The sequence below is a fragment of the Geospiza fortis genome, unplaced genomic scaffold (assembly GCF_000277835.1).
Source record: "Geospiza fortis unplaced genomic scaffold, GeoFor_1.0 scaffold650, whole genome shotgun sequence".
In the NCBI taxonomy this organism is placed as follows: domain Eukaryota; kingdom Metazoa; phylum Chordata; class Aves; order Passeriformes; family Thraupidae; genus Geospiza; species Geospiza fortis.
The window spans coordinates 317,658-329,974 of record NW_005054598.1 but is presented as its reverse complement, the minus strand read 5'-3'; the positions used below and the strand labels follow the sequence as shown (position 1 = coordinate 329,974).

At 37.9% G+C, this 12,317-nt stretch overlaps 1 protein-coding gene across 1 annotated transcript in view; it reads left to right on the top strand.

Annotated features, from left to right (window-relative positions):
- Window positions 1-12,317, top strand: part of TXNRD1 (thioredoxin reductase 1) — a 27,280-nt gene that overhangs the window by 2,124 nt on the left and 12,839 nt on the right. Inside the window, exons 2-9 of the mRNA XM_005430079.2 lie at window positions 196-305; window positions 2,464-2,589; window positions 5,726-5,798; window positions 5,915-6,034; window positions 6,838-6,980; window positions 7,110-7,225; window positions 8,565-8,790; window positions 10,822-10,914. Coding sequence (XP_005430136.1) covers window positions 2,497-2,589; window positions 5,726-5,798; window positions 5,915-6,034; window positions 6,838-6,980; window positions 7,110-7,225; window positions 8,565-8,790; window positions 10,822-10,914 — 864 coding nt within the window. The 5' untranslated portion in view covers window positions 196-305; window positions 2,464-2,496. The remainder of the gene's footprint in view (window positions 1-195; window positions 306-2,463; window positions 2,590-5,725; window positions 5,799-5,914; window positions 6,035-6,837; window positions 6,981-7,109; window positions 7,226-8,564; window positions 8,791-10,821; window positions 10,915-12,317) is intronic.

The window sequence follows — 12,317 nt, the reverse complement described above, 5'->3', positions numbered from 1 at the left end:
AATATTGCAAGTCATCCTAACATTGAAAATGAGTCATGAGTCGCCTTAGGAAACTCTCCCCTGGGCCAGACATGCCACAGATGAGGAAGCGATGAAGCTGCCAGGCCACTCCCCCAGATAATTTCTCTCGAGGAGCACAGCCCTCATAAAGGACATCTCTCCACACACTAGGTTATTTTATCCTTGATTTCACAGGGGGAGCCCCGAAGCTGCAAGAAGGGCAGGGCGAAGCAGCAGCAGAAACTTCCCAGCCAGTTGTTTCGGCACGGGAGAAGCAAACAGGAGATCATGAGAGAACTTTAAAGGTAGGGGGAGGTACATTTCAAAGTCTGTAATTTTTGACATTGAAAAATAATCAGCGTGTAGAAGTTATTGTAAAATTTGTAGTTATGGGTGAAGAGTAGAGATGATCTGTTCTCAGGATGGGATCATGGTCATGAAGAAGTTCCCCCAGTAAATGGGATGTGGAGCTTGTCAAGAGCCTGTCTGCTTTGGAGCAGGGTTTGGGAGGAAGAGAGGAAGCTTGTAATCTACTTTGTCTAATCTAAGCTTTTAATATGTTTTCATAAAGAGCTATTATGAAGAATTAATGAGAAATGAACCAAACAGTAGGAAACAAAAACTGAAGTTTCATATTTCATGTGAAAACAAAGCATTTTTAAAAGGAGAAGAAAAAAAACCTAGCATGATAAAAGTAGTGATCTAAGCAAACGAGTAGTTGGTGTGGTTTCCTTCTGTTCATCATCAAGATACTATTCTTGGTAGCTGGGTCTGATGACTGTGGGGGAGTTAGTCTCCCCTTATGCTTCGCACTGTCCTGTTTCCACTAAGCTAGCAAGGTGTGCTTTGAAAAGGCACCCTTTCTCTGATTTTATATCACTAAATACAAATGAAGTGAAGCTGCATATTGCAGTACAATACATGCCCCTCTGCTCTTATTGTGGTAGGAAGTTTGATCCTGGCTAATGGCAGTGTTAGCAAAATAGAAAAAAGGGAATCAAGTGCAAAGTAGGTTCAGTGACAGGGGTGGTGGAGCAGGAGGAGGAGAGAAAGGAGAATGAGGTATTTTTGGATGTCTTCACAGCAGCCTCAGGTGTTTTCTAGGTTTTGTGTCTAGTGTTAACATGCTGCCTGGGGTTATGAAATACTACTACAATCTAACTTTGTGCAGACAGATATGCAGCCTGAATTTCTCCTGGCATTGCTGTGTAATTCATCTAAGCAAGAGGGGATTTTTGTCAGTGGGATGGCTGCACTGGCAGCAGTCAGTAGAGTAGACACAGTTATAGAGAGGGACTAATCAAGCCTCAGAGGAGGGTGATGGAGAGGGAATAACCTCAGAGGAAGGCAACAGTAGAATGGGTTGAGTACAAAGGGCTGTTTAATGCAAAACAAAATCAGGATGAAAAGACAAGGGAAACTTCTTTGGGCTCTTCTCTTTCCTTTGATTTGCCACAACTATTCCAGTAGTACTGAATCAAGTCCTACCAAGCTAGACAGACAGAAACACATATTTGTAAAGTGACAAAGTATGGGTTTCTTAGTTGATGGGTTGGGTCTTAAAAGCTTTTTCATTACTTTAGTTGATGCTCACTGATTTACATCAGCTAAAGAATCTGGTTTTTACTCACTCCAGGTCTTGTCCTGCAATTTGAGAGGCATTGAGAATTTTGCCAGAACTCCAAAGGCTTGAAGGTCTGAAGCCCTAATAAATTGGAGTTTCATAAATTAAGTATGAAGGCTCATTTTAGAAAGTGTATATGAAGAGAGTGCCACGTTCATGGCATAAACTGCCAAAATGCATTTTAGGACTATTGGGTAGTTTTTCTGTCATAGTGATTTCTGTGATTAAACAAAATATATCTTTTGTGAAACCATAGTGGTCACACTTGATCCATTTAATGCCAAAGTTGTGCTAAACCAAAGAGATGATAAACACTGGCATATTACAAAACCACAGATTTCAGAGATGGTTTTCTTCATTCAGTTCTGTTCATTCTGTTAGTAAGGCTGGTAATTATTGAGGATTAGTACAGCATTGCATAGGATTGTTGTATTTTCCTACAAACATATGCAGGAGGAGGGGAAAAACACTAATTATGGAAGTCCAGGGCAGATGAAAAGAATAAAATAAATTAATGGAATGCTTGTGTCAGCAGTTATGTATCGTGGTGTACAGTATGAGGAGGCTCTAGGGTTGCATTGTTGTGGGAAACTAAGTTCTGCAAGGAAGCCCAAGTACTCCAATGAACAAGAAAATATATAGTTCAGTATCTGACAGGTATAGAGCTATTCATAGATGGATTACAAAGATGAATTTAAAAGCTAATTAAAAGCAGAGCTCAGAAAATTCAAATGCAATTATGTTCTCTTATCACAATATTTGCAACTGAAAATACTAATTTATGAATACTGTAGGTAATGTTTCAATATTCCCAAATACTTTTTGTTTTTTCTGTTCAGGCACATAAGGAAGAAGAAAATCCTTGGAAGACAATGGAAGTGAATGGGTTTATGCCAGTGCCAGATTCCTATGACTATGATCTCATTGTCATCGGTGGAGGCTCAGGAGGTCTGGCAGCTGCCAAGGTATGAGGAGGAAAATACACATTTATACTTTCCTTGTAAGTAGGTGGGTGATATCCCCAGTGTCTTGGATTTGGTATCTCCAACACTGTAGGGGCATAACACTTTTGTCTGATCGGTGAAATTTCTTTCACTATTTTGCTTTTTCACCATTTTGGTTAGTGCCAATTATTCAATATTCTTTTCTCTATGTTCTGAAGAAGGAAAACATTGTATACGCCTTAATATTCCCTAAAACTCCTTACTAGAATGAAACTTGGTCCCCATTTATGGGAGATGATGCTGCTGGAAAACAGCAGGTAGATATCTTGATAGTGTTTTAGAAGTTGAATTTAAACTCAACTAAACAATTAAAAGGTTCCATTCAAAATTAACATCAGGAGGTATCTACTTTCGTATAGAAGTAGTATCTTTTCAGACATAGTTGTGTATCTTGTTTTAATTCCTGGCAATGGGGGAGATTCTGTGATTTTTGAGCTTACATAGTTGCATAAATGGAGATTTTGCCTATACTTACGCTATGGTCTCACCCTTCCTTTCCAGGGTCTGGTGTTTCCTGCCTGTAGCCAGATGAATTATGGGGTTTTGTTAGGATATTTAGATATTTTGTTAGGATAATTATGGGGTATTTGTTAGGATATTAGAAGTGTATCTAGAATTAAATAAAATTTAAAAATGCTGGTACAAAATACTCCAGCTGTTAGAGCTGTCATAATGCCAAATATTTTAAACTTGAAGAAATTTAGTGTAAGTTAGTAGCTCTCCTTTACATCGGTAGTCAGGCGCATGGCGTTTCTTCTGTCTATGGTAGGATTAGCTATTTAGAAGTGAATTGAGCATTCCTGTGAATAAAATTACTTTGTTGTTCAAGACCTGGAGCTGGATCATTCCTCCATTTGGGAGCATTTCTTTTGTTCTCGAGAAGTGGAGGAGGTCATGCACAGTGAAAGAAAATAAGGAGAAAATATTTCAGAATAGTGTTGGATTCACAGTGAACCCTGGTCTCTTAGAAGTACTTCTGTTATAATGGAAATGTGCAGGGCTGAGTGATGGATTGTAGATCCATCTATTTTCGTAGTTTACTGCTTCCTATCAATAGGGGCACTGTTGTCATGGTGTAAGATTGAAGACTGAAGGAAAGATCTATGAAAGTTCTGAGAACCACAAAGAGAAGCAAGTCCTGGTTTTCAGAGGATGGAGAGGTTCTGGGTCAGGAGAGATTAACAAGAGTAAAATAGAGTTTGCAGTAATGCAAAAAGAGTTTGCAGTAATAAGAAGCCAGCAGTTGAAATTTCTGTAAGAAGACTGGCACAGTGATGTTTATTGCATCATTTTTCAGTTGTAGAATAGAAAAAGTGTGGAAAATAAACTGCCTAAGTAGAAGTAGGAAAATAAACTGCCTAATTCCTTCAACTCAGTATGTGAAGCATATTGATTCTCAGTGTTCTCACCTGATTGTTAAGTAGAACAGAAGATGGTAGATCAATAAAGTCGACATCCCTATCAGTAGTAATGTGTGTATTTCTAATCAGTTTAATATAGTTGAAGTGAAACTGTTTTACACACATAAACTTCTGACTTTTACTTAGATTGTTCAATTTTTTAAAAATAATTCACTAAGAGTGTTTTAAAAAAACCAAACCAAAACAGAAAAAAAACCCAGCTACACAGCTCTCATACAAAGTTCCAGATACCTGCACTCAGGCTTGCAGCAGTTTACCCAGACTGGTTAGATGTGTGCTTTTCACTCGGAAACCTGCACCTTTGTGTTCACAACTTCCTCTCTACATTGTGCCCAGAGCTTGCTCCTTTGGAGGCCATTCTCCACAGGGGATGCAAACACTGTCAGGCTGACTTGGTACAACTCAGCTACAGACTCAGAATGGTGCTGGAGCAGCCTTGCTGCATTGCTGCAGCACTGCACTGAGCCCTGAAAGGTTTGAGAACCTAAAGGGCAGGTTTGTGGCTGTGGCCAGATCACTCAGCCCACTCAGAAGTGGTTATATCTGTGTATGATCTCCGCCAAGGTGGCGATGCAATGCTGTGTTATGTGAGCATGTCGCTAAAGGCAAGCTTGGGAATCCATGTGTTCTGCTTAGCTAACCCTGGTTAAGGCTCTTTGGAGCAGTGCTTAAGAGTTGTCATCATAAAGGAGCTTTAATGATGCGTCTCAGTCCCAAAGTGCCTTTCTGAGGAACTTTCTCAGAGGTGCTGATAATGGCTAGGAATTAGCTTCTTGGCCAGACCTTTATTGGTCTATTAATAATAAATTATTATTTATTATATTCCACTTTATTGGAAGTGGAAATCCAGCACAGCAATATTTTCTGAAGGTGTCTATAGCCTGTGTTATTTGTAGTGTGATTTGCATTTTGCATGAAGTAAGATTCATTTAAAATTGAAATTCTGATTGTCAAATATTTGGATTAACAAGTATTACCGGTAACAGAATGCTGAAGGCTGTCCAGCTCCTCCCAAACCAAACCCAAGGCCTTAGAGTAATACCCTGTTCATATAGTTGTTACTGCTCACATGTCTAAGAATTCATCATATGATGCCAGCATAGTTGTGGCTACTCCAAGTAGCAAAAATATTTTGCTTCATCTCATGGGATGGTTTTCAGTATCATTTACAGGCATTAATTGTAGATTTGCTAGTGAAACTTAGGGGGAATATAGGATCATAGAGTCATTAAGGTTGTCATGCTTGGCCATGTGACTGGTTGTGTCATTTTCTGATGTGTTTTCAAACAAATGCTGGAGAAACCATTGAAAGAAAAATTGGATTAATTAGGAGTTTGTTAAGTAGGTTAAAAGTAAATGGGTATGTTGGGAAATAGTCTGAACAAAGTGACAAGATGGAGGAGTGAAGAGGAGGTTGGACTCACAGAGTCTCCTGTGTATCAGCTGGTGCCATGTTGTTTTGTAGTAGAATGAATGCCTTTTTTGGCCTTTCAGCGTCTTTTTCCTACTGAATGCACAGATGAATTCAGAAGATTAATGACTGTCTGCTCCCTTGCAAATCATTCACTGTACTTAATTAAAACTCACAAAGCTTTTCAGCAATGCATGATGTTATTATCTACTTCAAGTTTAACTTCTAATATTTAGGTATGTATCTTATTTAATTTGTTTTGCAGGAGGCTGCCAAATACGAAAAGAAAGTGATGGTGCTGGACTTTGTCATGCCTACACCTCAGGGAAGCTCGTGGGGTAAATTTCTCTTCATTGCAATCCTCTTATAAAGGAGCTTTGCTCAGAGACTCTTGTTTTCATGTTTGAAATCTGCTACATTGATGTGAAAACCACATTCTGTTCCTTTCTCTCAGGTCTTGGAGGAACATGTGTAAATGTGGGCTGTATACCTAAAAAATTGATGCACCAGGCAGCTTTACTGGGACAAGCCTTGCAAGATTCACGCAAATTTGGGTGGCAGTTTACAGAAGAAGGTAAAGAAGGACACTTTTTCCAGTTTTGTCATTTGCATTGAAAATCCTGAGGTGCTTCATAATCAGGTGCATGTTGCAGTGCAGCATATGCTGGCTTTGACAATGTGAGGCAACTTTGGAGAGCTTACACATAAATTGAAGTGCCTTTCAAGTCTAAAGCCATGGGGCTTATTGCCTCCATGTTTTATCTGTTTGCTAATAGCTCCTGATCATGTTAGTAATTGATGAGACTGTTGTATGAAAAAAGCAATAAGGTGCTTCTCCATTTCTGGATGTACCACAACATCTAAGAGAATACACCAGAATGTTGACTGACAGAAACTTCTTATAGTTACAAGCAAGGATTTCCTTTCCCCAAGTGTCTATCACTACTGTGTAAGAAGACAGATTTTACTTTTTATTATCTCTGATGTGCATGGTTATGGGATTATGATTTATTTAGGCTGCAATCCTGTATTTGGAAGCATGCAGAGGCACCTCTCAGACATGCATTGTCTTCATTTGTTGAGCAATGTCACCTGCTTACAGCTGTCAATATATATCTGTCAATATAAAACTGTCAATAATTCAGTAAGTCTTAATTTTCAATGTTTTAAGTCATACCTATTGCACTGTGACCTCTCATGTTATCTGTGCTGATGTAATTCTTTGAATTTCAGTATCTTTACCCTGAAATAAAACAGGAGTAAGACAAACCCAGTAAGAATGGGTCATGAAAATAATCTCTTTGAGAATAGCAATTTTGCTGTGGAAAAAGAAAAACTCAGACTAAAAGGTGAACCTTCCTCTTTTGTTGCTGACAGTCAAACACAACTGGATGACCATGACAGAATCTGTTCAGAATTACATTGGTTCACTGAACTGGGGCTATCGGGTTGCCCTGAGGGACAAGAAGGTCATGTATGAGAATGCATATGGAGAATTTGTCGGGCCACACACAATTAAGGTACTTCATAGCCATTCTTTGCTGTGTCTTCCTGTAGTGGTGTCTGAATAGAGATACTTTTCAAATAGAATAATTTTTCCTGTGGTGGGACTGTAAAGCGCTCACTTTGCACTAATACTTTGTATGCAGGCAACGAACAAAAAGGGAGTTGAGAAGCTGTACACAGCTGAGACATTTATCATTGCCACCGGTGAACGACCACGCTACCTGGGTATACCTGGAGACAGGGAATATTGCATTAGCAGGTAAAAACAGGGAGGAATACAAAGTCATTCCTTGTATGTAAATACGTCCCCACACTGAGGAGCACAGTCTACTTGAAAGAAAACTCCGCACTTAGATATTAGGGAAAGTGGAAATAGCACAGCTGCTGATGTTATGAAGTTGGTAGGAATCTGTCTTCATGCACTGGGGCAGTCTTGAGCGCAATTTTTTTCCCAGCTACTCAGTGAAGGTAATTCAGTTTTGGAAAAAATTGGTTTTGAGTGTCTGATTAATTGCTAATGGCAAGCAAAAATGTTATATGAAGATAAAATGTGTTTTCATATCAGAGTATCTTTTAAGTTACTTGCTGTAGAAACAGAGGTTGGAATTACAGGCCGGCAAACCTATAGCAATGAAATAAATAATTGGCACAATTCCTCTGAAACCTAAACACCAAGTGGTGTGATTCCCTTTTAATAAGTGGCAATGAAATTAAAGATGACAGATAATACAGCCTGTAAAGTGGGGCTTTAAAGTGGCTTCAAGATGGAGGACTCAGAAATCCCAGAGTTAGACTATCAGATTGAGGCTATCTGTGTAATCTTCGTTGAGTTCCTTGGCATATAGGAGCTATGCTACAGCATTTAATTGCACAATCACGTTTTATTGCATCACGTTGAGAAAAGGGACACTTATTTTAGAGTGAAATATTCACAGAACTGTACTGTCAGACTGTAAGTGTGTAAATGTGGTGCCACCATGAGTCCTGGCTCTGTGGAGAAGCCCTAGTTTTATAGCCTAGGTCCAAAGTGTGGTAGAACTGATGTCACTTGATGAAGCAGTTGAAAGAAATGAAAAGCAGAAAAGGAGCATGTTTTCCATAATTTCATACTTCTATCTTTGCCTGTTATTGTTGTTGTGTGTATATCTGGCACTGTGTATAATGCTTCAGCAAAAGGACAAATCTTCAAAGTGATGATGGTACTTTATCTTAAAGCCGAACCCCTTCCACTTTTAGTTCTCATGAGTTAAATTTGCAGCAAAATATTTAAAGCAAGATTTAGAGGGGAAATAAACACCTAGCTTTTTCAACAATTTGTCCTAAATTTCTGTTAAAAAAACTCTCCACATTTTTGTGGTGATTCAGAATTTTCATACTCCTTTTTTTTTGTATATGTACTCCTAAACATAACTTTTTCATCTGTCATATACTGATTTTGTATTCCAGATGAACTTCCAAAAAATTAAGCAGGGTGTTTTTTGTGAACAGGAAAAGGAATAAAATTCTATTCTTACAGAAAAAAAAAATATAAATCTGAAGCACACTACATTTTTCTGACTGCCTCTAATTTCCTTTTTCCTTTTCTTTTTTTTTTTCAGTGATGACCTTTTCTCTCTGCCTTACTGTCCAGGGAGAACCCTGGTGGTTGGAGCTTCCTATGTTGCCTTGGAGTGTGCAGGATTTCTTGCAGGCCTTGGATTAGATGTCACTGTAATGGTGAGATCCATTCTCTTAAGAGGATTTGACCAGGACATGGCAAACAGAATTGGTGAATATATGAAAGAACATGGAGTCAACTTCATTAGGGAGTTTGTGCCAATCAAGGTAGGCTCAAAGTGACTACAATTGATTGGGATGTACCTATCATAATGTTTTAAGATGTAAATTATTTTAGTTAATACAAAAGTTGAACTTTCATTACAGTATCTGCTGTGACATAGAATGGGTTAATTTTTGTTTTAAACCAACTCCATGAAACTCAATTAATTGAACTAATTAATCTTAATATGAAAATTTTGTGAGATTATGAAGTTCACTGTTTTTATCAGAATTGGTTGGGTTAATTTATGTTACACAGAAAATGTTACACCTGCTTATCCTGGTTCTTCTTGCAGGCCCATAATTAAGCAGATACATAATTTCCTCTAAGATCAGGGCCCAGTGCATCAAAAACAATTCCATTTTTCATTGCCAATTTTCAAATTTTCAGCCGGCAAATTCTGTTTATATGCTGAGGATTAGTGGACTATCCAGAAATGTAAATGGTCTTTAGAAGTATCATCTGTATAATTTACTTGGCAGAGTCCTTAAATACTTGCTAAATTTTTGTTGAATTCCGTAAGAGTGCTCATGCAGCTACTTACATATACTTATAGGCACATATGTAGGTAAATTCAGCTTGAATTTAAACCAAATTAGAAGTTCTGGAGCTTTTCTAATGGAAAATTGCCCTATCAAAGACTTCAGAGGGTGCTAACAGTATTTTTCTTTATGGTTTTTTCACCATACTTATTTTGAAATAGCAAATCACGTGTTAAGCAATTTCAATTTGGTGTTAAACCAATGTGCTGCTGAGTTTAACACTTTGGGGTTTAAAATTCAGTGAAGACTATTTATTTCCATTCTTAGCAGTATCAAGAGCAGCTTTAAAAATGCTCTTGCCAGTTCCTACTGTGGGTCTGAGCATCTCTCACAGAATGAGAGTTGCTGTAAGAAGACAAAATGGATCTCTCCAGGAACTTCGTTTTTATGCAGGTTTTTGTTGCATAAATCCCATGCTGTATGAAAAGTAGGGATGATTATCTAGGTTTTGTTGCAGACATGGCCTTTTGTAAGCCCTAATTGGGAATGAGAAAGAAGGAAGCTGTGTTTAGAAGCAGATAATTTCAACTAAATGGCAAACAGGCTCCTCCAGATGCATCCTGTGATAAGCAGTCCATTGCCACCATCACAAAATGCACTTCTGTGTATTTTGCCCTGTCCCGTCACTATATGTCTTTGATTTCAATGGGAATAAAGTATTTGGCCCTGTTTCTGAAGCTGAATATCCTTCAGCTTAAGTTGCTTCATAGGTTTTTAGCAGGTTTTCTCATCTCTTTCACACATCATGTTTGAAGTTATGCATGTTGTGCTTATTAAAACTTTTTGTTGGGACTTTTGAAGGTAGAAGATGAATTATTATAAATAATGTTGCCTTTGAATAGAAGCAGTTTAGCACAGTGATCCTTTAAGGTTGGTAAGATGGCACAGTTGGCTTTTCTAAGTTTAAAAAATGGACAGAAATAAAATCTTTATCAGAAACTTTGCTCTTTCTGCGTCTAAATATTGAACATGAAGTAGGAACAAGGGTGTTGTTGAAAAGTACCTTTTCATCTGTAGTTTCAACACTAAAATTTCCCAGAGTTATGTTAAGTATTGCATGTCACACTTACATGTCTGTTGTATGCATTGATGAGGCTTTTCTATGACAGTAGCTTCCCATGGGTGGAGGGAATGATGGCAGCACTTAGAGAAAATGTCTGATGGTGTTTCCTTCCTACTTGCTTCCTCTGTCCCTAGAGGAATGAGGGCATATGTCCCCAGGTCATGTGATGGGCTTGGACAAGAACTGAACCATGAGACCACTTTTAAAAACAGAAATGAGATTTTGTTTTGTTGGTCATAAAAATAAATGCAGGGACATAAAAAACACATTAAAATATGCAAGTAGAAATGTAAAGAATCTTTAGAGTAAGTGCCTAATTTTAGATCATGGTTAAAACTCTCTCAATGATATTTGGTGGGAAAAACATACATTGGTATATTTGTATTTGAAACTTTTTTTTTTTACCCCATCCAATCCCCAAATTGTTATAGGTTGAGCGGGTTGAGGAAGGAACTCCTGGAATACTGAAAGTTACAGCCAAATCCACAACAGGGGATCAAATAATTGAAGTGGAATACAATACTGTGAGTCCTGTCTATATGCATGAAGAATGTGAAATAGCCTTCCATTAAATGTTGATATTTTGTGGGGTGTTTTTATCCAATCATTAGATTTTTAAAAATTATTTTAGTCATTACAATATGCTAATTGCACACACTCAGCAGGTAATTAATCTGGAAATAAAAGTCCCCAAATCAATGGTTATTTTGCCTTGCCAAATCAGTTTGCATGCTTTTGAAACCTATTTCTTAGCTTAGGGGTGTAGATGAGCTTGGTCCTGTGGAATCAGTTGCAGGATTTTTTCCCTGTGGGATATTTGTAATAAATTATAAGCAATGATTTATAATAGCTTTCATAGTAATTAGGGCATGTTTTGTAGTTAGCACAAAACAATGGTCAGTGCAGGAGTTAAATGCATGACATGTCATCTCAAGGCCTATTCTTGACACATCTTCACAAACACAGCAAATGCCCTGTGGCAAGTCAGTCAGGAAACTTTGTTACACACTTAAGACAGTAAAATTGTAGTGTGCAGGCATGGTATTCTATGCTTGATTGACTGTTTCCATCACACCTCACTCCACTGATTTTCATAGGCCTTGATGCTGAAAGGAGAAAAAATAATTGTGAATAGAGTATTTGGAACCACACAGAATGCATAAAGACAGGCCTTTGCCAGCCTGGGACTTCAGACTGCAAATACTGTGTGCCAGTGACCTCGTTTACCTGTACAGTGCATCAGTCATCCCCTAAAAAAGGACACATAGTGCATCTGGGAGCCAATACTGTGAGAAAGTTTAACAATGACAGCAGAGCTGTTCCACAGGATTGTAATACTGGGGTTTTTCTAGTCCATAATAGTGAAAGCTTATTAGCAAGGAAATAAATTCCATCCTTTTATTAACGAAACTTTTGGTTTCTTGTTGCTGCATTGTCACTGAAATGCTGTCACTCCTCATAGAAGCTGCGAGCTGTGTGTGCTGCATTTTAAGACCTTCAGCTCTAAAGATGTGATGTGTTTGATCATCTGTAAGACTTGAAGGAGATCTTGGGATTCCTTCAGGACAGTTGTTAGTTGTCATATGAAAAGCATTGTTAGTTATCTGGGTAGTTGTCCAAGACTACAAAGCATGTAGCAATTTTCCTTGTGATAGCAGAAGTTGAAACACAATTTGTTAAGTTAGCAGAGTTGATAGGATCGGATTTTGGCCTTGACAAATGTTCAAACAAATAATATTCAAAAAATAATATACTTTGACAGTGGTTGACTGAGAGCCTATATAAGTAAATTATATTTTCAGATAAAAAAATACTATTTTATGATATTTTTATTTGCTTAAGCATCTGAGTTTCTTTCTTAAAGAGCCCTTTCCTTATGGAGCATTTTGAGGTCACCTGCTCTGGTAAGGATTCAGGAAAATATCTT